Below are 21,787 nucleotides of genomic sequence, written 5' to 3'. Positions count from 1 at the left end.
CCATCTGATACACAGATCAGGTTGCTTTTATTTCGAGACTCTTTTTGAATCTCAGAAATACAGGTGAGGTGTACAAATACAACAAGTTTCTACAAACCTTGATGATATCGGTCGTAATGATAAACTCAGACGGTTTGGTTTCGCTCTGTTTGCTCGGTGGACGTGGGGGTCCCAGCCCCAAGAACCCCTTCAACTTGTCCTTTACGCTCTCCTTGCTTGGTTGCTTATTCATGGCCCAGCCTGGAGGATGTCACACTGCACAGGCCGGAACTGATGGCTGCCTGTAAAAGAAGAGAGCAGCAAATATTTGGCAAACTTTGCAACCACCATCACGATAACAGACCTAGGAATTGTTTTCACTAAATCAGACTTGATGTGGATCATCAGGTAGTCATTAGCAGCAGCTAGAGAGAGTATCAAAGAAAACCTGGTGAAATAGGACAGTCATGTCTGCTGAGCAGCTACCACCTCTCAACAACAGACTCAGCAAGACCAGCTCAGCAAATTTGATTAAAATGTTCAGTTCAACAGTTCTTATTCTCTCATTTTAGGATAGTGTGAGTTATTCAGTGGACAATATGGCTATGCAGTCAAAGATTATCTTTGAGCTCTTCTTCATGCAAACATAGATCTATTCATTTTTTTTAATGCCCTTGAATTTAACATCCCCCTCTTTGTAAGCCTTTGACATTTGCTTTATAACCTCTTAAAGAAGAGATAAGGATTTAACCTGGGAAACTGTTCAAACTTCAACAACTCATTGATGTGATCCATTTTGTTAGCAGATAAGAACGTTAACTTCAGACATCATCATTATACATGTGGCATTCAGGTGTATGTGAAACAGCTCTTAACACTGCTCGAGTTAATTTTTTAATATTATCTATGCCAATTATGCTGTATTTTTGCATCTGATAAAATATGATCACTCAATAATATAACAGAAGAGACACAATGTTGCTGAATATTAATGAACATTTATGTAATACTTCTACATCTGCATAATATCAGGTAACCTAAGTTCTTATGCTGTGCTCTGATTAAAATAAATGGGGAGGGCCAGTGTTGTTCAATGGGAGCCACACAACCACAGCCCATGCTGCCTGCACAGCAAATGGATCTCTATTCATTTTATTTATTTGTTGTTTATTGGCCTTGGGTGGGAAATAATCACAAGTGCTGTTTATCTTAATAAATAAATAAATAAATAAATAAGGCCTTTCTCTGCATGATTTATGCTCAATTCATTGCTTTCATTTATTCCCATCAGCCTATCATGGGTTCTTAAGATAATTTTCTTTAACTTTGACATTACTTTTCCTTAAGTGTTTGCTGTTACTAAATATATTTCAAAGACTGAATGACATACCGAAGGCTGTGATTTGTATTTATTTATTTATATTAAATGGAGGTACTTGGAAAATTACACACGTGTTTCATCATATCTCAGAACCTGGCCACACAAACCAAAAACTATTCTGGATAGTGTCTGCATGCTTTTACAAATGAATAAAACAGAGCTTTGTGTGATTTTGCTGAACAGACCCTTTAGATTACCAAACAAGATTATAAACCTGAAGTGAAGTTGTCGTTCCAGCCTGTAAATGTGTAAACCTGGGGGGCAGGATGGAAGAATTTGCTGTCATGTGGACTTGACAGAGAGAGAGAAAGACAGAGGGAGGGAGGGAGGGGAGGTGAGCAGACAGACAACGGCTGTTCTGTTTCAGTACAACAACAAACACATCGGTGCAATGTAGTTTCCGACCAAACAGCCAATAATATCTGTGTAAAAAGTAGAATAAACGCGGAAGAAATCGGCAGAAATGCACAATAGTGGTCCTGGACCGTTAGCTTGTCTTTACATTGCTTGTCAGGGGTTAGCATTTCTCTGTGGCATTCAAGGTCTGGTAGCTTAAAAACAACGTCTCCCCTCTCCTCCCTCTCCCCTCTCACCTTATTAAAGTTGAGTCTTTCTCGGTTTCATTCAGTTAAAGCTCCGTTCCAAAGCAGCCAACACAGCCGTCCGCGTCTGTGCATTGAAATTACACTATTTGCAGCTGGAAGCTTGTTCTCGTCCAGGCTCGGACTTCCACTCCTCAACCGGATGACACACTAATGCTCTGACAGGGGCACTTCCTACAAAAACACGTTTGTTGCACTTGCTCATGGGACATGTAGTTCTGAGCCAGTAGCTATCAAGCTATGCTAATCAATATGTCTTTTTTATTTTAAAATTTAATCTAAAACCACCCATTCAGAACTGAATCAAAGTTCTGTGAATAAATTTTACATTTTGAGTTCGTTAAAGTGTCTAAGTATCCTTGGGCTGTGGTGACCAAACAAAAACCTAAGCTAGCGGTGAACGTGGCTAACAGGCTGCTAGTCGTATTAGCTATGCTGAAGTCAGTTGCTTATTGGGTTCAGCTCAAGAGCCGTACTACCACAGAAGTGCCTCTAAGTGGAGCTTTTGGATAAGAACTTGATGATGTTGTCATTTTATTAAACTGAACTCGGTGTGTTTCTTGGTGACACAATTAAGAAAACCTTAAGGTTGATAAATATAAATTATAGCTTTTGTGCTTGTCTCCCATTTGGTACTGTCTCAAGTACTGCCATTCTACTTCTAATGTAAACATGTGTAATGTCCTGTGGAGTTTTATTACTCTTATTATTAGTTTGTATTGGGTTTTTTTTGTTGTTTTTTTGCAGACATTTTTCTAAGCACATTTCCTTGCAGTTTATCCTGTTGCGACCTTAATTCCCATTGTGGGACAAATAAAGTTTCATCTTATCTTATCTTATCTTATCTTATTATAGCTTCCTATCGAAAACAAATAAAGAAAAAATGTTCCGTTTGCTATTAAGTCAAATTACTGGCTGTAAGGTGTTGGCTTCATAACTGTCAAACAGGATATTGAGCATACGATAAAATTGCATGCATACATCAAAAAATGGTAAATATACAGTATTGTGTAATATCTGTTACTTCTATTTAAGTGACAAAGACTATATAAACATTTGCCAAAGACGTAGAGCTCATTTTAGTGGAAAAATGGAAAATTCCATCACAGAGACAGAAATTCACACAATATTATAAATAAACAAAATTTATAATTAATAATAATAATAATAATAATAATAATAATAATAATATATACAGTCGTGAATTACATGAAATAATAAATTATAATATAAAACTATAACAATAAATAAATAAACTGCATAATTATGAATGGAATTTGGAATTGTGTTGCCACTTAAAGCTTTTATTGAATGAGGGGAAGTTGAATGGGAAGCTAACTTCTGTTTCCTGTGATGCCTGGGGTGACCTGCAGCCCCGGTGTGTGTTGTTATGTAGTACGGTGTATCATGATGTCCTCTCCTTATTTCGTGCAGAGGTCTGTGGTCACTCGAAGCGGTCACCAAACTAACAGCTGTACAGCTGTGGCATCTCTCCGCTCCAAACTGACCCACGGACGAAGAATCGTGGACCCAGTCCAGTCTGTGGCAGTGAAAGAGGAGGAGCAGGAGGCGAACATCTCTGATCAAAGACCCTCCTCGGCCCCCTTAGCAGCGGGTAATGTCTACAATGAGGCTAATAGTTAAAAAGATTTTGTCTAAATAGTTAACGTTCGAAATTCACCATTATTCACCTATTTTCGATACTGAACCTTTGCGCATGCGCGGAAACTGAAACTTACTGAATTGTTCTACTCGTTTTGTATCCATTGTTGGATCTGCAAAGTGGAAAACACATGCACATACAGCATCACCACTCAGCAGGAGCCGACACATGCCAACTATATATGGACACATACTGCTATTTTATTTACCCGTGGTTGTACATAACTTTCTGAGCACTGACAGGAGAAATAGTAATAAATATGGATTAATTCATTACAATCGTACTTTTCACTGGCTTGGTTATATGTGGCAGTAAGTGTATGTTTAGTCCTCAAAGCTGATGTGTTGGAAGCAGCAAAATGAGCAACATAAGGAACTGAGTGACTTTGTCAAGGTCCATATTGTAACAGTGATGACTGTCAGAGCAGACACAAATGTACTTTCACTCCACTGCATTTGGAGATAATGTACAATGGACAATATGAAAAGGTTTTATACATAATACAAAATATCATTAAAGACTGAACAGTGGTTGTCTTCTGACATCTTAAAAATCATTGTGCTGTCAGGGCCACATTTCAGGTGTCAATGACTTATCAACGGTGCCAGATATTGAGTTTTTCTTCTAAATTTGTCAAATTTTTATTGCAGAAAAAAATCCAAAAACTGGAAACAGTTTATCAGTGTATCAGAATTTAGCTTTTTCATCAGTTCTGTGATAAGTCCTTTGATTTTTCTGGTATCCCTGTTATTAAAACCGGACATAAACTATTTCACACTAGTTTCACCTCCTGCAACTTCAGTAGTAAAATGCTGCCACAACACTAATACTTCACTATTAATCTAATGACAGAGGTCAGTCAGAGGCACCCAACCAGTACTTTTACTGAAAATACTTTATGTTGCAGATACTTATGTGTTTTTATTTAAATAGCATTGTTCATGCAAGACATTTCCTTGTAACAGGTTACAATTATATTACTGTGTTGATAAAGTGAAGAATCTCAAACCATGTTTCACCACTTGTATTTTCTGTGTAATACTGATTTTCCTCTTCAGGTCTTCAGGCACTCACACTCTCTCTTTATTTTTTAGATGGTTACTCTAAAATCCTTCCAAAAACAGAAACTGATGCTTCATTGCTGTCTTCACACCGCCTCAGGAGGAGACAGCTAAAGGTAGAATATGACAAGGATGAAAATGATTCCCAAGTGAAAAAGGAGCACTGGGAGCCTCCTGAATGGACAAAACAGCTGGGATTCATACGGGAGATGAGGAGTGGTCGTGATGCACCAGTTGATCACATGGGAGCAGAGAAATGCTATGATGCAGAAGCTCCTGCACATGTAGGTGTAACTAGGACGAAGAATGGCTATAAACATCAGCAGTTCAAATTAATTGAGTTTCCTCTCTTATTTTCTCTGTCTGTGCAGGTGAGACGTTTCCAGGTGTTGGTGTCACTCATGTTGTCCAGTCAAACCAAGGACCAGGTGACAGCAGCTGCCATGCAGAGGCTGCGAACCCATGGATGTACTGTTGAAAAAATACTCACTACTGATGATGAAACACTGGGAAAACTCATTTACCCTGTTGGCTTTTGGAGGGTAACACAACTCTGCTCGCTGTTGTTACATCCATTAATTCATCAATCTTCAGTGCTTCTGTTTTCCACCCTACACGTGTAACATTTCGTTATGTTTTGTTTCTCAATTTTATTCTTTTTCTAGAATAAAGTAAAGTACCTGAAGCTGACATCAGCCATGCTGCAGAGAGAGTTTGGAGGGGACATACCAAACAGTGTGGAGGGACTGGTCCAGCTGCCTGGAGTTGGACCTAAGATGGCCCACCTTGCCATGGACATTGCCTGGGACCAGGTGTCAGGCATAGGTGGGGTCTCAAGCCCAAAGATGAACGATAAATACAATAGTAGTAACGTAAAACAGAACCTTTTGATATATTTTTATACTTTAGTTAGTAGGTTTTTTAGTTGCTGTTGCCTATAGGTATCATGTTCTGATCCCCATTAGTCACTATCAAGATACATTCATACTATTCCCCATGTGATCCACACATGATGCTGCATCCTAATCATAAAATATATAGGCCTATAAGACATTATTAGGCTACAAATCAGTAATGTAATGTAAAAATGTTTTTATTCAAATTTAAGATTGTGAAACTATCAGTATCAGAGATCATACAAAAATGTCACTCCACACATGTCATTGTACAAACATTTTATTGAGCCCAGGATTTTGGCATCAAAAGAATTTGTGTGCTCTTTAAAAGTAAGTGGCAAATTTATTGTATTTTAATTAAGAAAAAAACAGAAGTGTCAAAGTAATCTCTGCTCCATACTATTTTCATGTACACCATCACAACTCATTTGATTGACGTGAGTCTAAAAACTTTGATGCTTAGTGATTATCTGATGATCTGTAAGGTTCATAAAGTAGCAACAAAGTGATATGACACTGCAGTAAACTGATTCAGTGTCTGCAACATAGTGAATCTGAATCGTTTTCTTTTCCCATTTGATTACGTTTCTGGTATTGATCTTGGTTTAGGTGTGGACACACATGTGCATCGGATCACTAACAGACTGGGTTGGCTCAAGAAACCGACCAAGAATCCAGAGGAAACTCGCAAGGCCCTGGAGGAGTGGTTACCCAGGTAACAGCATGTCTATTTCAATATTTATCAAGGCTGACCCAGAGACACATACTGCATTGATAATTATATTTTATTATTGTCAATCAATGTAAGTTACTGAATAGCAGAAATGATGCACACCCACATGTTCCAATAAGATGGGTGAAAGGTTAAGAATATCTGAAGTACAAAGTAAATCAACTCACCATATAGTTCCTGGTGAATGATTTGATGTATTGTGTAATGTTTTGTGTACAATGATCTCTTTAGATTTTGGATAAGTGTTGTAACACTTGTCATCTTAAATCTTACAAGACCATGACTTGAAACATACACAGCAAATATAATCCTTTATAGATTACTGAACAGTACATGCACCACTATGTTCACACTCAACTATTTAGGAAACAAGAGTGAAAACACATATCTCCACTCCACTTTGCAGCAGTTAATTTTATGTCAGCTGGTTTTGATCTTCTTCTAATAACCATCTGTTGTGGTACATTGCAGGGAGCTATGGAGTGAGATCAACTGGCTGCTTGTGGGTTTTGGACAGCAGGTCTGTCAACCTGTGAACCCCCTCTGCTCCATGTGTCTGAACCAGTACAGCTGTCCTTCTGCCCACAAAAACTCTCCTTTAAAGAGACCTAAAGCCGGATCCCCACGCTTTCCAAGCCCAACCTCCTCCTCTAAAATAAAAGCTGAACCAGAACAGGAATCTGCTGTTAAAGTTGAGAAGGAGTCTATGCCCACACCCATTCCCCCCACCGTACAGAAGAAACTAAAAAACAAGGTTAAACGCTGATTTAGTTTCAGTCAAACAAGTTTTTGTCTAATCTGTGACCAAATAGTGAACAAGAGGTCAGACTATGTTCAACACACACTCTAAAAATATGAATGTACGCTACACCTGGATATGTTCAGCATGTTTGCAGTTATTTCTTTTTTATTAACACTAAAATTATATTTTTTCATGTAATGAGAAAACATATTTTTGTACTGTAAATGCCTCACTTTTTTAAACAAAATAAAATAAAATAAACCTTTCATACACTGGAGTTGGGACATTTAACAGTTACCCTTTATTCCACAAAACCTTTTATCTTTTTATTCTTTCATTTTTACATCATGTTATCACTCATGTCTATCAGCAGGACAGGGCATAAACTACATCACTGATTCCCATAAAAACTGTGGAAGGCTAGGGCATGGACCAAGAATGATACCTGCAAATTTTGGGCTGATCCATAAAAAAGGACAGAGGGTGGAGTTGTTTTTGTCTTTGTTAATGAAGAGCCCTAATTTAGAACTTGGAATCACCATTTAAATATAAAAAAATAAACTAGCCAACAACTCACAAATTACATCTAAGATCTGTGTTATGGTAACAGTCAGTGGCACCAACTGACAAAAATAAAACGTAGGTCATTATTTGTTGTTTGCTTGTGGCTTAATAATATTCTGTATTAATAAGAAGAGTGAAGTATTGTCCTTTGCAGATGTCTGCTGTCTCACCGTGCCCTTATTGGTTTTCAACATATTGACTTTTTTAGGACTGACATTGCTGTGAAGACACAAGTGTAATTAATACTATGTAATGACTGCATCACATTATGTGTGTCAGTTCCAGAACACCTCCTTCTCTGTTGGCTGGCTGACATGGTTCACTGGGATACATAAAGGAAAGGGGGACACAGCCTCAGTAATTCCATTAATTACACTCTTTTTTTTTTCTTTTTTTTTTAAATATATTTTTATTTCACAAAAGAAAACCATCCAGATACAGTACAAACACAGTGATACTGGGTCTTATATTTTGCAATTCTCCTTTGTGCACTCTTCCCAACCCCCACCCCTAAAGGAACAAACCAACTAAACACATTCAGAAGTAACAGGCCAAAAACATAAAAGCCTAAATATTGAAAGAAGAAATAAAATAATAATTACAATAATAAGGGTAGCAACATAAGCATTAGTTACACTCTTGATCAAAATGTCAGAATATCTTTTTACAGAAATACCCACTACAAACATCAACCCACTGAGCCACTGAAAAAATGAAAATAACTTGAATTATTTTGTTTTTGTTCATTCACCTTCAAGTCACCAGCAACTGCATGCATCTACTGATGGAAAATGTTTAATAATTGTTGAACCACATGTAAATAATTCCATTTCTCAGCTTTCCATTATCATCAGATTTGACTGATTTGAACCGTCAGTGAAAGTGGAAACAGATTCATCTTCTGCAATACTGATTCACCAGTAAAACCCTGTAGTTTGATAAATGACAGTGATTGTAAATACTTGCTTTTATGTTCAGGTAATTATATATGTTGTTGAAAAACTCACTTGTTCCTCACTGTGTTTTGATATAATAACCATTGAATTTTTTCTGAGCTTTTATGAACCTCTACATGATCAGTAAATTATAGGAAAACACCAGATTTGAAATGCTGTAGATATTATAGTAAATGGTGATAAATCACATAGGAAAGGTTCATCTCATTTTCAGCACTAACAGGCCCTTCTACATTCAGAAATGTACAAACAAAGTGAGGGAAAAAAAAAATTGAACCTGTTTTTGCCGCAAAGTTTCACTGGTGAATGAACTGTTGATAGTTTTAGTGACTGAGCTGCTGAGGCCCTGCGTAAGGATGAAATGTCTTGCTCAAGGGTACTTCAGCACTGGCAAAGATTACCGTCACAGGTCATTTGAAGTGCAAAAATCTCGCCGTCGCCTTCTCAGTTTTTACCCCCTGGATGTCTTTAACCTGTGTTTATCTCGTCTGTCTCGGTCGAAATGTCAAACCACGCATACACCCACTCAGTTGGTTTTCCTAAATGCCTTGAAAGGCTCTTACGAAGATACAAATGCATGTGCAGAAGGTGCAAATACACTGAAAAGTTAGATTTGTCGTTTACGCAACAGTCCATTTATTAATCGCCGGTGCAGATACAAGAGGGATCGAGGGGGGACAAGGAAGATTTCCGTTCTCAGGTCACAGTTACCTCCACCAAATGAGCCTTTTCCTCTATTTCTTAAGATTGTAACAAGATCAACGTACGCGTCTTAAATGTAAGTTTGCATTTCAGGTGAGCTCTTTTTTTTTTTTTTTTTTTTTTAATCTCCAGACCAATACTTAGTCAGAACATTAAGTTCCAGTTTCATGTTCTGGTGTTGTTTGTGGTTGCAAAGAGCGGCTGCGCTGCGTCGTCAGGTGCGCACGGAAGGCGACGTATCGGCATCTGTTGTTGACGCCTCTCTTCACTTCTTGCAGCAGGTCGGACAGGAGGACACACGCCCATCTGACGGAGAGAATTATGTGTTACGTGCGAGGAACAGCTTTCTAATCTCTGATCTCTTGGATTATTCCTCCGATGGACGGGACTTAGCGTCTGTTTGTGGTTTTTGGCCACTGTTTTACGCGCACCGAGGGCCACTTTTGCGCGCTCTTATTCGCACCCCTTGATTTTTCACGATGGATTAAACACTCATTAGTTTTAACCTAGTTTTTTTTTTTTTTTATTTGTGCGCTCTGAACGATTGTGGATTATTTATGGACATGTACTCACATCACGCTAAATGATGGTGATCTTTTGGTCACAGAAGCGCGCAGTCGTACGATGGATTAGGAGCCAGCGACTTTCTACTGCACTTCGACCAAGCACCTGTTTATTCTCCTGAGACACTTGGACTTGTTTTCACCTACTGACGGGCTGTGATGGAGAACGAGCTGAGACCTAGGCTCTGTTTCCTTACCAAAGGAGAGCGCGGCTATGGGTTTCACCTGCACGGTGAGCGTAATAAAGGCGGACAGTTCATCCGAAAAGTGGAACCCGGCTCCTCAGCAGACCTGGCCGGGCTGAGACCGGGAGACCGGGTGGTGGAAGTGAACGGGCAGAATGTGGAGAACGAAACTCATCATCAAGTAAGTGAAAGCTCAATAAACAGGTAAAATAAACTAAGAAAAAAAGTGCTTGTGTTGTAGAGAGGAGCCATGAGAGGCACATCAGCTCTGTGAGGTGCAAACAATGACTTCTATACCTGTTGGACCACTTTTCCTCTGCCTGAGGAGAAGGAGGGGGTGTTAAAATGGGTCAATGTAAGCCTTGTGTAATGGGAATCACAGGGTGTCTTTGTCATGCTAAAACTATAGACACCATTTGAGGGTGAGAATAATAATAGTACAACACTAATTATTGTAATTTGCCTTGAATTTGCTCTCTGCTTCAGGTGGTTAACCGGATCCGTGAGGTGGATTACCGGACCAGACTGCTGGTGGTGGACAGAGCAACAGACGAGTACCTCCTCAGCTGTGGCCAGGCCTGCACCGAGGACCTGGCCATTGAGATGGGAACACTCTCCCCGCGCCCCTCACCTGCACCCACCCCTAGTGCATCTCCCATTCCTCCCATACTCAGAGAGATCATAGCCATGTCACCCAAACTTAACCATTCACACTCAGTTCATCCTCGTGCTGCAGACTCACCCACTCATATGACCACACAAGTCATCAAGAGGTTGTCTGTGACATCAAGTTCAGCAACAGACACAGAGGTAAGGGAACACAGCAAAGCAACATACAGCAGAGTTCACCCTCTGGAGCTGGTCACTGTGGCTTAAACAATTAAGTTAATGTGTTACTGTGCTGAAAGTATGTAACACTGATGGCACATTCTTACCTGAGGTCTGCTACTAATCTGGACTTGAGCACTTGGCCGACCAGCTGGTTCAGATGAGTCTCACAGCCGTGCTATAGGACCTCAACTTTTACTTAAGCAGCATTTTTTTCAAACATGTGCCACAAATTGCTTTCCACCGACAGCATCACAAATAGAAAAGAAAACACGAACAGAAAAAATATACAGGAAATTTATAAGAAAATCACTCAAAAGGTAGAGAAACTATTAAGATAAGTTCAAAATGTGCTGAAGAGCGACACACTTTATTTTAAATGAAACAAAACAAAACCAAAAGGCAGTTCTCCAGAACAAAACGTAGGCATATTAAGGAGGAAAGCGTGACCGAAAAGGGGGAAAAAAGGCACACAGTACTCAATCATTTTCTGTTTGGTTGTGAAGTCCATTTCACTGCATGCAGGATGTAAAGAAGTCAGGAAGTAAAACAGACTACTAAATTTCAGTGTAATTGCAGCAACTTTGAAAGGATTTCTCACCTCCTCCTACACCTCCTCCTCTTTTTTTAACTGTCCCTAAAATCAGCACAGTGGTGTAAACCCATTGTACATACCTATTTATGATCTATTGTGTAGTCTGTAAGTGGTGCGAGTTTTAAAATATGCATTGTTTTTAAGACAGCATTGTCTCTATACTGAGTGTTAACACCTGACTGCAGGTGTTTTCCACCCAGTTTAACTGATCGTGTTTCCTACCATAACATACAATACTGAAGGTATTGTTTATTCAAATTGAAAGACCATTTGAGAATAGAGGTGTGAGAGGATATTACAAACACTTTGTGGTGTATTAGATGGTGGGCAAAAACAAATATTGACTTATCTGAGAACTTCTGTCTCTGTTTGTTACCACATTTTTATACACAATAAAACAGAGATTGCAGATTTTCAGGACCGGCTTCTGTTTTGTTAAGATACTTGATTTTAGTGCTTGTAGCTGACAGGTACTGCAGCCAAATGTCCAACGTGAGTCAAGATTGTACCACCTGTCTATCAGGATCGGCTTTAGGTTGGACAGGTTTTTGTGAGGAAAGTCAGCATTAGGTGTCTGGAAGTGAAAGGTATAGCAGGCATGAGAGGGATCAGATTTTGAGATAGCAGTGTTGCATAATCAAACCCTTTGCATAGGTTGTGTTTTCTATTTGTGTAATCTAGTTGTCTTGGCCAGGGGGCATATGTTCTCACTCTGCTACTGTGTGACTTTGCTGACCTCTGACCTTACAGTTAAAGTGCTGCTGGTATTAAAGATTAAATGTACAAAAACACACAGAAATAAGCACAAACTCATTCAAATTCACTTAGGTCAGCAACAGTGACACAGCAAAAACTACATTTCCATAAGTGCTGACCAGACAGTGCTGTGACGCATAATGTCAGAACGGCTTTAGAAATAAACATCAACTGCTTGACAGATATTGAGCTCATTGTTTTGGCTCCAAACAAAGTGGACCAGGATCCTCTGGGCCAGCGGCTCACGTCAGACAGCCATCTGTTTAGTTAAAGGCACAATAAATACAGGCTGTCCCTTGGCTGCCATCACAGCTCACGTTCTCAGTTTTGGCAAAAGGTTCAGACAAAACGACCAGTACTGTAGTGACAGTAGGACCTGTTTTGTGCATAATAGTGCAGTCCATTACATCAGCACATCTGTGGCTTCATACATGAGCTGATACCTACATGAAAAGTCCATATATTTTAGAGTTGTAAGTTTCAAAAGTATTGCACATAAAATTGCATTGTGTTGTGCTGATGGGTGGGTTGAGAGCTGGGGCAGTCGCTTTCTGCTTTGATGAATATCTAGGGGTCGGTTTTCTGATAAGGGCACCTTAACTTTTCCTAGATTCACCTCATTTGACACATTTCTCTGTTTTTCCAACTTTTGGAATCCAGTTACCTACTGTTCAAAATCTCTGGAAACCTAAATACACATTCATTCATTTTCCAAAGTACTTTGTCCTCCAGAGGGTCGTGTGTGTGTGGGGGTGGTGGTGGTGGGGTTATACAATGGGTGAAGGTGGAATACACCCTGAATGTGTCGTTAATTCATCACAGGGCTCCTAAATGTACATCTAAATTAAGATCTTATGTTATAGTTAACTTCGGTATTAGAAAGTATTAGAAATGAGGTTCAAATCCAAATGAAAACACTTCATGTATTATTATTGTCATCATTATAATAATAATAATAATAATTATTATTATTATTATTATTATTATTATTATTATTATTATTATTATTATTATCATCATCATTATTATTATTACACTATATATAATGTTATCTAACTAAATGTCTGTATTATGTCGAAAGTGTAGAATGAGCCATTTTTTTGACCAGGTTGTATATAGTTAATGTTTATTTTCTCTATGATTTTTTTTTTGGATGTTTAATTTTACTTAAATGTCATCCATGCATTTTTACTACTGAAGACACATTTACATGGGCCTATATAATACCAATCATGATTAAATGGTGGCTTTGCTCATAGATACTTTCAGTGAGAATTAGATGAGTGAGTATTTTTGGCAGCTTATTCAACAGGTCTGATTAGAAAACATTTATGACACATTAATCTAAGGCCGCCTCCATTGAAGTGCCAGGCGTTTCCTGTGGACATGCACGTTGTCTCTCTTGTATCTGTCCACTTGTGCTGTACATCTTGTGACTGTACAGACGCAATTTCGTTCTTGCGTGATGTTATTGTGGAAGCAGACACCCATATATTCTTACACAACCACAATGTTAGCTGGTATCACAGTCCCTCAACAGTCTGATCGAGCTTCACGTACAAAAACCTACAGCAGATAAAACAGCTTTTAACTTCTCTTGAAATCCTTCTTTTGTTTTTAACAATGACACATTTTTGTTCTTTGTGTGGTTCAAGCATGACACAGTAAAAGGGCTCAAGAAGGGAATTAATTGTGTTTTTCATCTAAGTGCTTGACCTGAGTAGTAAAAAAAAAGAAACTAAAAATGTGATACACAGAAAAAGTACTCTAAGCTGATGAGTGTTTTGCAGTAGCATTGAATGTGTAAAACACTAATGCTCTGTACTATCCTCTGGGTTTCGTTAACTCAGAGAAGCTGAATGTGTTTAATTACAGGTACTGACTTGCACTGACTAAAACATCCGCAATATGGCTATTCCGGCTCATGAAACAGATATGTCCCACAAAATCACAGTTAAACTCTTGAAATAGATCAGCCTGAATGTTTCCAGGTCAGAATGTTTGTGTGTGGGAGTTAATCTGGGGCAATATGGCAAATATAGCCAACAGGCCAGTAAACATAAACAGGAATCCTCCAAACCAGTGGGAAACACTGACCCGGGGCCACAGCGACCTGACCTGATGCTGTGGACGGTTCTGTCACTGTGACGGTGTGCACATCAGCCACCTTTGTGTTTTCTCAGTTATTTTGAGATAAGCTTTGATTTATAGAAGCTGAAAATGACAGGATAAAAGAATGCATGACATAAAATCTAATTTACAAAACCATAGTTTATTAAAACACCCATATTGTCAAAAGCAATTTTGTTTTTGTTCCCCATTAAGCATTACCATGAAAAGAACATGAAGACAAACTTGATTTTACCTGTAATTTCTTTTATTTTTTCGTAATTAGTTATAGTTTGTATTCACTGTAATCACCCTGCCCTGTAGGCTTTTGGTGTCCGTGCACTTTGAGTCTTTACTGATGGTGTAGAAAGGACAGTGAAATCTGTTAGACAGCCCTCAGGTCAGGTCATTAGACAGTTCCTATCCTTAGCTTACCTGGCTCAGAACGCACACAAAGCCAGTGTGATTGTCATTCCAGTCGCACAGGAGGCTTCAGCCATGTCGTTGGTCATTAGACTCAGGATCGGTCTTAATGTGTCTCAGCCAAAGCCACTTAGCGCACTCTGCTTAGCTCTGAGACCACCAGCTCGTCCCAGCAGACACTTTCTCCTGCTTAGTTCACTGTACGGTCACACCTAATTCACCTCTTGTAGAAACATGTCCATGTGAAACGTGATATAGCATAGAAACCTTCTATGGTCATTTTAAATGACATGACAATGTGCTTTGACAGTGTGTTCTGAATGAACAACTTGTAATAATCACATCGCCTCAATATAGTTCAGCTGAAAGCACATTGAATTATTGTCTTGTTAAAATGTTGTTGCTGTTTTTTTTTTTTTTTGTTTATTGTTTGTTTGTTTGTTTGGTTGGTTGGTTGGTTGGTTGGTTGCATTGCTATAAGCACTTTTCAACTATTTGCATTCTGTACAGTTTTTGGAATTTCTGATACCAATTAATACTGCCACTGTTTTTCATACATTAATTTCTGCATTACATAGAAAGCTCCATGAAATCTGCAAACTTAAGCTTTTAAAAAAATCTGAAAATGTAAGTTGTATATAGTCATAGCAAACATCAGCTCTGTATGAAGTTTTGACATGTAAATCTGCAATAAATCTGCAGTTAAAGCAGCGTATGACTTTCATCACATTTTTTTCAAATTTGTGAAACTCCAGTAATAGCCTAATTATTACTAAACCATTAGTTTTTCCTTGCTTATGCACCTGAATCACTTCCCCCACGATGAACAACTTCGAGGATGACTCCGTCATAAACACAGTCCTCTTGTTTACATAACAAACCGAAACATCACTCAGGCCTTTTCAGAAATTTTGTCGCTAAGTGCATCATAGGAATGGGAATTCCACGCAGCAGCAATTTCACTGTCTCTTTGTGAGTGCAAAACCCAAATGTCGCCTTCACCTCCATCCACCAATTATACTCATTCTTTTAAAACCTGGTGGACTGTACAATTTTATGTTGTAGCGATCTGGCTTGTTTTGTTGCTGAATATGTGGGAAACCGCTTTTGCTTCCCATAATGTACTTCAGATTAATGATAATTAGGCTAACACTTGGGTTTTACAAATAAAAAAAAATTGTGATGAAAGTCATATGCTGCTTTAAAATCAATTAATATGAAACAATCATGTAGCTTTGATGCACAAAAAAAGCAGCTTTTATAATCAGTTTGATGCTTATAAGCTTCAGCTCTCATAGTAGAGTTATCATGAGATGAAGTGAAAGAAACAAGAGCCTGAGAAGCCTGTAACTCATCTATGAATAAATCATTGAGTTTAATAATAAATCACTGTAAATCTTACTTAAACTTGTCACATCTACAAAAGTGGTAAAAGCAGTTTTGACTCCAGCAGAACAGATGGTAGTTGTTCATCCTACACTTAGCTTGTCTCCTGTTTGTTGTTATAGCTTCAGGTGGAGCCTTCACCCGAGCCGACCAATGAGCTCCTTCCTCGTCTGTGTCACCTGGTGAAGGGGGAGAACGGCTATGGCTTCAACCTGCACAGCAATAAGAAGAAGAGTGGGCAGTTTGTCCGTTCTGTGGACCCCGGGTCTCCTGCTGAGGGTGCAGACATCAGGCCTGGAGACAGACTCGTGGAGGTACACAAAGTACACACTCATTAAATAAACTGGGATTCCAGTGTTAGAATTAACTCTTCATTTTGCAGAGGCGTTACATTTTAGGAAATTAATGGGAAAATCAGTGTCACTGCCCCCACATTAACTTCCTGCTCAATGATTTGCTAAGTAATTGGATGGAAGCAGATCCAGTTGATGCAAATTTACAATAGGAAATGAGAGGCTGAAAACAAAAGACATTATCTTGAATAAAGGTATAGAGGAGGGACCGAGGTCTTTGTCATTTTGATGACAAAGGATTTCAATATATTGTGATATACAGTATTACAGTAAATCAAACAAAAGATGAGGGATCTAAATGAAATTAGAGTAGAATGACCTGAAAATAAGAATTGTCACGTTTTCCATGTGTCATGTGGTTACTTCAGGGGAGACAGTTGTTGCAACGTGCAACTTCACCCTAGACTTCCAACAATGAATATCATATGCTTAACATTTAAGATAAAATACTGTAATATTTAGGTGAAGCTGTACATCCCTACCCTGCTTCCTGTCTCTGCTTATTTTGTTGAACTGGAGATAAAAAGCTGAAAGAAGTGAGATTGATACAGCATTTTAATCTACAATAGTGGTTGGAGTTTAACCACAACACAAAACAAGCCACTGTCTGCCACAAATCTTTGTGTGTAAACTATTAACGGAGTTCATCAAAGGGTTTTTGGATGTGATGTAGTATCATACAGTAAATACCAGTTCTTACCCTTTGAGTATGTTGGATTTCTTCATTAAATCATCTGAAAATAACTTCAAATCCAGGAGTGTTTCATTTGTTTGCCTGTCAGTGGTCTCATATCTCTTATAATACACTATTATTTATGTTTGCTGTTGTTTATGGCAATTTCATACATCACTAAACAAAATTTGATATAAAACTATAAGTTATTTTATTGAGTTATTTCTTAGTGAAATGCTCTGTGTGTCTGCAAACAATATGTGCAGTATGTGTGCTCACATATCCATCACAGGCATTGCAGATGTCTGTATGTACTTGCGTTGTCTGTTTCCAACTCCATCTGTGTAAGGTACAGTTAATGTTTGGAGGAAGACTGCGGCGACAGGAAGGGAATTCATGCAAATCAATACATGTTTACCCAAATCACAGATTCTATCTGTTTTTGGTGTGTGAGGCAGCACAGATTGTACCCTGTCTCCTATTATTATACATTAGATTGTCATGCCTTTCCTTTTCTATGCTGCATCTTTCTTTCTTTCTTTCTTTTTCTTTTCTTTCTTTCTTTCTTTCTTTCACCATAAGGATAATAAACTCTTTCTGCATTTTTTCTCAGGTGAATGGGTTGAATATAGAAGGACTGAAGCACTCTGAGGTGGTGGCTTTGATTCGAGAGGGAGGGGATGATGTGCACCTCCTAGTGGTGGATCAGGAGACCGATGATTTCTTCCACAGACTCGGAATCACACCCACAATCCGTCATGTTAAAGGTCAGATACCACACATGCACACATATAAATCCCTCTTTGCACCCTGTGTTAAATGTTTCATATTGTCTCTCCTTAACAGAAGTCTACGTGGATGAAGTAGCCACAGAAAGCATCCCACCCACACCATCTCCAACCATTGAACTCACCACTACAGTTCCACCTATCATAAATGTCGCTCTGACAGATTCCTCGATTCCAAACACATCCCCGAAATCCCGAGCTAATGGGAGCTCTGCGTCCCAGTCCTCGAGAAGCTCCACCACCCAATCAGAGATCAGCAGCTCCGACATGAGCATCCAGGTGAGGACGCACATGTGCTCATTACAGGTGCCAAAAGAAATCACATTCTTCACTCAAGCAGAAGTACATATAAATAATAAAAGTGGATGTACTGACTCAACTTCTGTAATGAAGTAGAAGTGAATAAGTACAGGCTGGAAGTAAAATGTAGGTCGTTGTGGGACATTTCTGTTGGCTTCTTGTTTCTGTTCAAAACTGTGGACCTATAATGAAGATTAAAGCTGCAGGAGCTTAAATCAAGGGGGGGAAAACACTGGAATTGTAAAATACAGACTTTACTTCTGCAATTCTCTCCTCTCTCAATTGACTATATATAAATATGGATGAACATGACATCATCTCATGCTTTTATAGGGATGTGAGGTCACCTTTCTGACAAAAATCCAAGACAAAAGTCAAAATCTGGGTGGATATTGATGGCATGAAAACATAGGCAAGAGGTGGATGCAGAAGTCTCCTGTCCTTTCAGACTATAAATGATAGTACACTGAAAGGGAATTGTGGAATTTTATCCCAATGATGCTAAAACTAAGAAGCTCCACAGCTTTAATGTAAAAATCAGTTTTCAGTGTCAGCCACATAAGTCAAAAGATTAGTTCTCTGTTTGTCTATTCTGTTTTCTTACTCATTTTTCTTTTGTTACATTTGTGGTATGTGATATAAACTGATGGCTACACTTCTGGAATCATCTGTGCTATATGTTATACATTCATGTAGGCTGAAATTAGTCTTGAGGTGAGGAAGGGAAACAGTTAAGTAACAAGTAATGAACAGATATCTGAAAAATCTACAGCAGCACAGTGTTTCTACTGTATTTCCTCCCATCTCTGACATGCTTATCTGTGTGAGAATCTAAGAAACAAATTTGTCTGTGTGCTGTAGGTCCCCGATGAGGATGACAGGCGTGTGTCAGACCCTTTCATGGATAGCGGATTGCGTTTGAGTCCTACTGTTGCTGAGGCCAGAAAAAAAGCCCTCGCCAGCCGCAACAAAAAGAGAGCGCCCCCTATGGAATGGAGCAAGAAACACGAGATCTTTAGCAACTTCTGAGGCAGTGGGCAAAGGGAGTACACAGAAGAATTTCATGATTGTTGATGGTTTATACTTTAAAGGTACAATATGTAACATACGTGATGACATTTAATGTAATGTATTATTTGTCTTATTTTATTGTAATGTGGTGAGTGAATGCAACGTACCTTAAAAAACGCACCTACACCTTTCTCGTTAACAGACATGAAGCAAACTCAGGCTCGATTTTCAATATCACTGCTCATTATTGCGGCAACCCCAGTTACATTTAGCTTAGAAATATTTTCTGCTAACATCGAGAAACAACCCTCTTCAAGCATAGACTTCAACACAAACTTCATGTAAGCGCACAAGATCATGTGAATGTTACACATTGTACCTTTAACTCTAAGAAGTACCTCTTTTTAGGTCGACAGGGAAAAAAGGGCAATGCTTTTTGAAAGCATGTGAAGAGGAAAGGAATAATATTCTCTCACATTTATTCTAGTAAAAAAATTTCAACGTAATATATCAAATAGTATTCTTTAGATGCATTATAAAATGTATTTTGTGGATGTGTCAAAAACCTCACATTTCTGCTTGAAAGAAGGACTTTTAAGATAATGAGAGACTTTTCACAGATGATCACAGTGTTGTTCTTGAGTTCTAGTCATTTCAGAGAGTAGTGACTATGCTTATTTCAAGAGAGTCCTCAGTGGCATTTCTGCATTTGTCTGCTTTTGGACTGTATTTTCTTTAGAACGTTTCCTCTCTTATAACCTTGGTGGATTTTGTTTTTGTAAGTAATACTTTTCAGTGTACAGTTTGCTCATCAGAGCTCAGTTTCACAGTAGTTGCCTGTATATTTGCTTTTGTTAGTCACTTTAAATGTAACATAAAACCCTAAATGGTAAATGGAGAAAAAAATTGGAAGGAAGAAACTATTATATGAAATGTATGATGTTTGATCACCTCAGTGCTTCCCAAATATTGGGGTGATTTCTGTGAAAAGGAAATATTTAAAAGATTGACAGCTGACTAGACAGAAAAAACTGGTTGATCTTTTAGAGTAGCTTTAGAACATATTCTCCAACAAAATTAAATAAACTATTAAAATGTGTATAAAAATGCCAAGAGAGAATTGCTATTGCCAGTACTTTACTCATGCACATTTGAGATACTGGTAGTACCCTCTGTAGTCATTTTATGCTATGATATACTTCTCCTTTACTGCATTTCAGAAGCAAATATTGTATGTTTATTCTACTGTATTTGCCCACTATATTTTTCATACTGTGTATGTTGCTGTCCAGTGAAAATGAAAAATGGATGTATGAGATGAGTTTAAAAGCCTCCTCCTACTTAAGCTAAATGAACTTTTGTGGGATTTGTTGGGAAAATGTATCAAAACAGACCTGAAATCAGGCCTATTTTTCTGAGCTCATGAAAAGTAGACTTTTTTGGTTGTGTGATTCTTACAGGATGGCGATGCTGATAATCTTGTAGAATATGGTGCATTATTATAGATTAATCTTCATAGATTAAGTTGTTTAAATAAGATCTACCTTATGCATGTGCAGCAATAAAATGAATCCAAAAGCATCATAGATAATTGTAAAACACTGACAGACCATTTCACTTTCACAATGACTGCTTTTGCTTTTCATTTTGTAGGTGATACTTGTATACTTTTACTTACACAAGGTTCTGAACGCAGAGCTTTTACTTGTGAAGTATTTTTAGTGTGGTATAAATACTTCTTACACCACTGGTTATTGTTTTCAAGGTAGATAAAGGGTCACTTTGCCTCTTTGTGTTATTACTTTGATTATATCATATCATATGGAAACTCTTTTCCTCTCTCAGAAAGAGGATAGTACATCTACTGGGACCATGGACAAACAAAAGGCTTGAATAAGAACATGTACAGAACACAAACAAGAAAAGCCTGCTCACACAAGCTCCTATACATGACACACTGTAGGTCAACACAACAAACACATTATTCAGATGTGATGCATGACTCCAGTGTCCTAAATTTTAAACTCTCCAAACAATGCAAGCCTTCTCACAATGTCTGTATCAGATGCAATGTGCGTAAAGAGGTGTTGTTGTTGTTTTTTTAAGAAACTCATCTAAAGACATGGATGAATTAGCACTGATGAAGGGATGGTGTGGTAAGGTAGCCTCAGCTCATCCCTAAACCCACCCTTCTCCAGCTCCACCCCAAGCTTCAGGATAAACAAATTGTATCACGGTAGAGATGAAAAGACGATATGCATTGTAGCCAAAGCCTGTAATTATAGGCTGCAGATAAATTAGGTAGTCAAACTGTGGTGTGTGGGAGATGTCTGACAGAGCTGCAGCTGAACTGCTTTGTTAATCAGGTCCCAGTAGCAGTGGAGAGGAAAGCCATTGACTCAGAAGAGACACTGTTAAAAAATGTGCCTTTGACGTGACTAAACAGGAAATCTCTGTCCCTGGGAAGATGCTGTGAATACACACAAAAAGTGAAATCTCAGCTGTACAGACAACAAGATCCCTCTGAGCATGAACATA

At 38.4% G+C, this 21,787-nt stretch overlaps 3 protein-coding genes across 6 annotated transcripts in view; 2 read left to right on the top strand and 1 right to left on the bottom strand.

Moving 5' to 3' along the window:
• Positions 1–2,123, bottom strand: part of tsc2 (TSC complex subunit 2) — a 34,138-nt gene extending 32,015 nt beyond the window's left edge. For 3 of the 4 annotated variants that reach the window (XM_030135124.1, XM_030135143.1, XM_030135154.1), the window contains exons 1-2: positions 1,954–2,123; positions 98–281 (exon numbers count right to left, since the gene is read on the bottom strand). In XM_030135124.1, coding sequence (XP_029990984.1) covers positions 98–232 — 135 coding nt within the window. In that variant the 5' untranslated portion in view covers positions 233–281; positions 1,954–2,123. Of the gene's footprint in view, positions 1–97; positions 293–1,953 lie in introns of all 4 variants that reach the window. The other variant, XM_030135134.1, reaches the window with a different exon arrangement.
• Positions 2,124–3,313: 1,190 nt separating this feature from the next.
• nthl1 (nth-like DNA glycosylase 1) lies at positions 3,314–7,334 on the top strand. Its single transcript, XM_030149755.1, has 6 exons — positions 3,314–3,577; positions 4,720–4,970; positions 5,058–5,228; positions 5,352–5,511; positions 6,192–6,297; positions 6,787–7,334. The coding sequence occupies exons 1-6, from the start codon at positions 3,316–3,318 to the stop codon at positions 7,079–7,081; spliced, it is 1,245 nt and encodes a 414-aa protein (XP_030005615.1). The 5' UTR covers positions 3,314–3,315; the 3' UTR covers positions 7,082–7,334.
• Positions 7,335–9,541: 2,207 nt separating this feature from the next.
• On the top strand, positions 9,542–21,035 carry nherf2 (NHERF family PDZ scaffold protein 2). Its single transcript, XM_030135088.1, has 6 exons — positions 9,542–10,208; positions 10,514–10,837; positions 16,247–16,438; positions 17,764–17,917; positions 17,997–18,217; positions 19,100–21,035. Exons 1-6 carry the CDS (start codon positions 10,002–10,004, stop codon positions 19,265–19,267), a joined length of 1,266 nt encoding a protein of 421 aa, XP_029990948.1. The 5' UTR covers positions 9,542–10,001; the 3' UTR covers positions 19,268–21,035.
• Positions 21,036–21,787: the final 752 nt, after the last annotated feature.

Source organism: Sphaeramia orbicularis, chromosome 1 (genome assembly GCF_902148855.1).
Source record: "Sphaeramia orbicularis chromosome 1, fSphaOr1.1, whole genome shotgun sequence".
Taxonomy (NCBI): domain Eukaryota; kingdom Metazoa; phylum Chordata; class Actinopteri; order Kurtiformes; family Apogonidae; genus Sphaeramia; species Sphaeramia orbicularis.
This window is presented reverse-complemented; position numbering and strand designations above follow the sequence as displayed.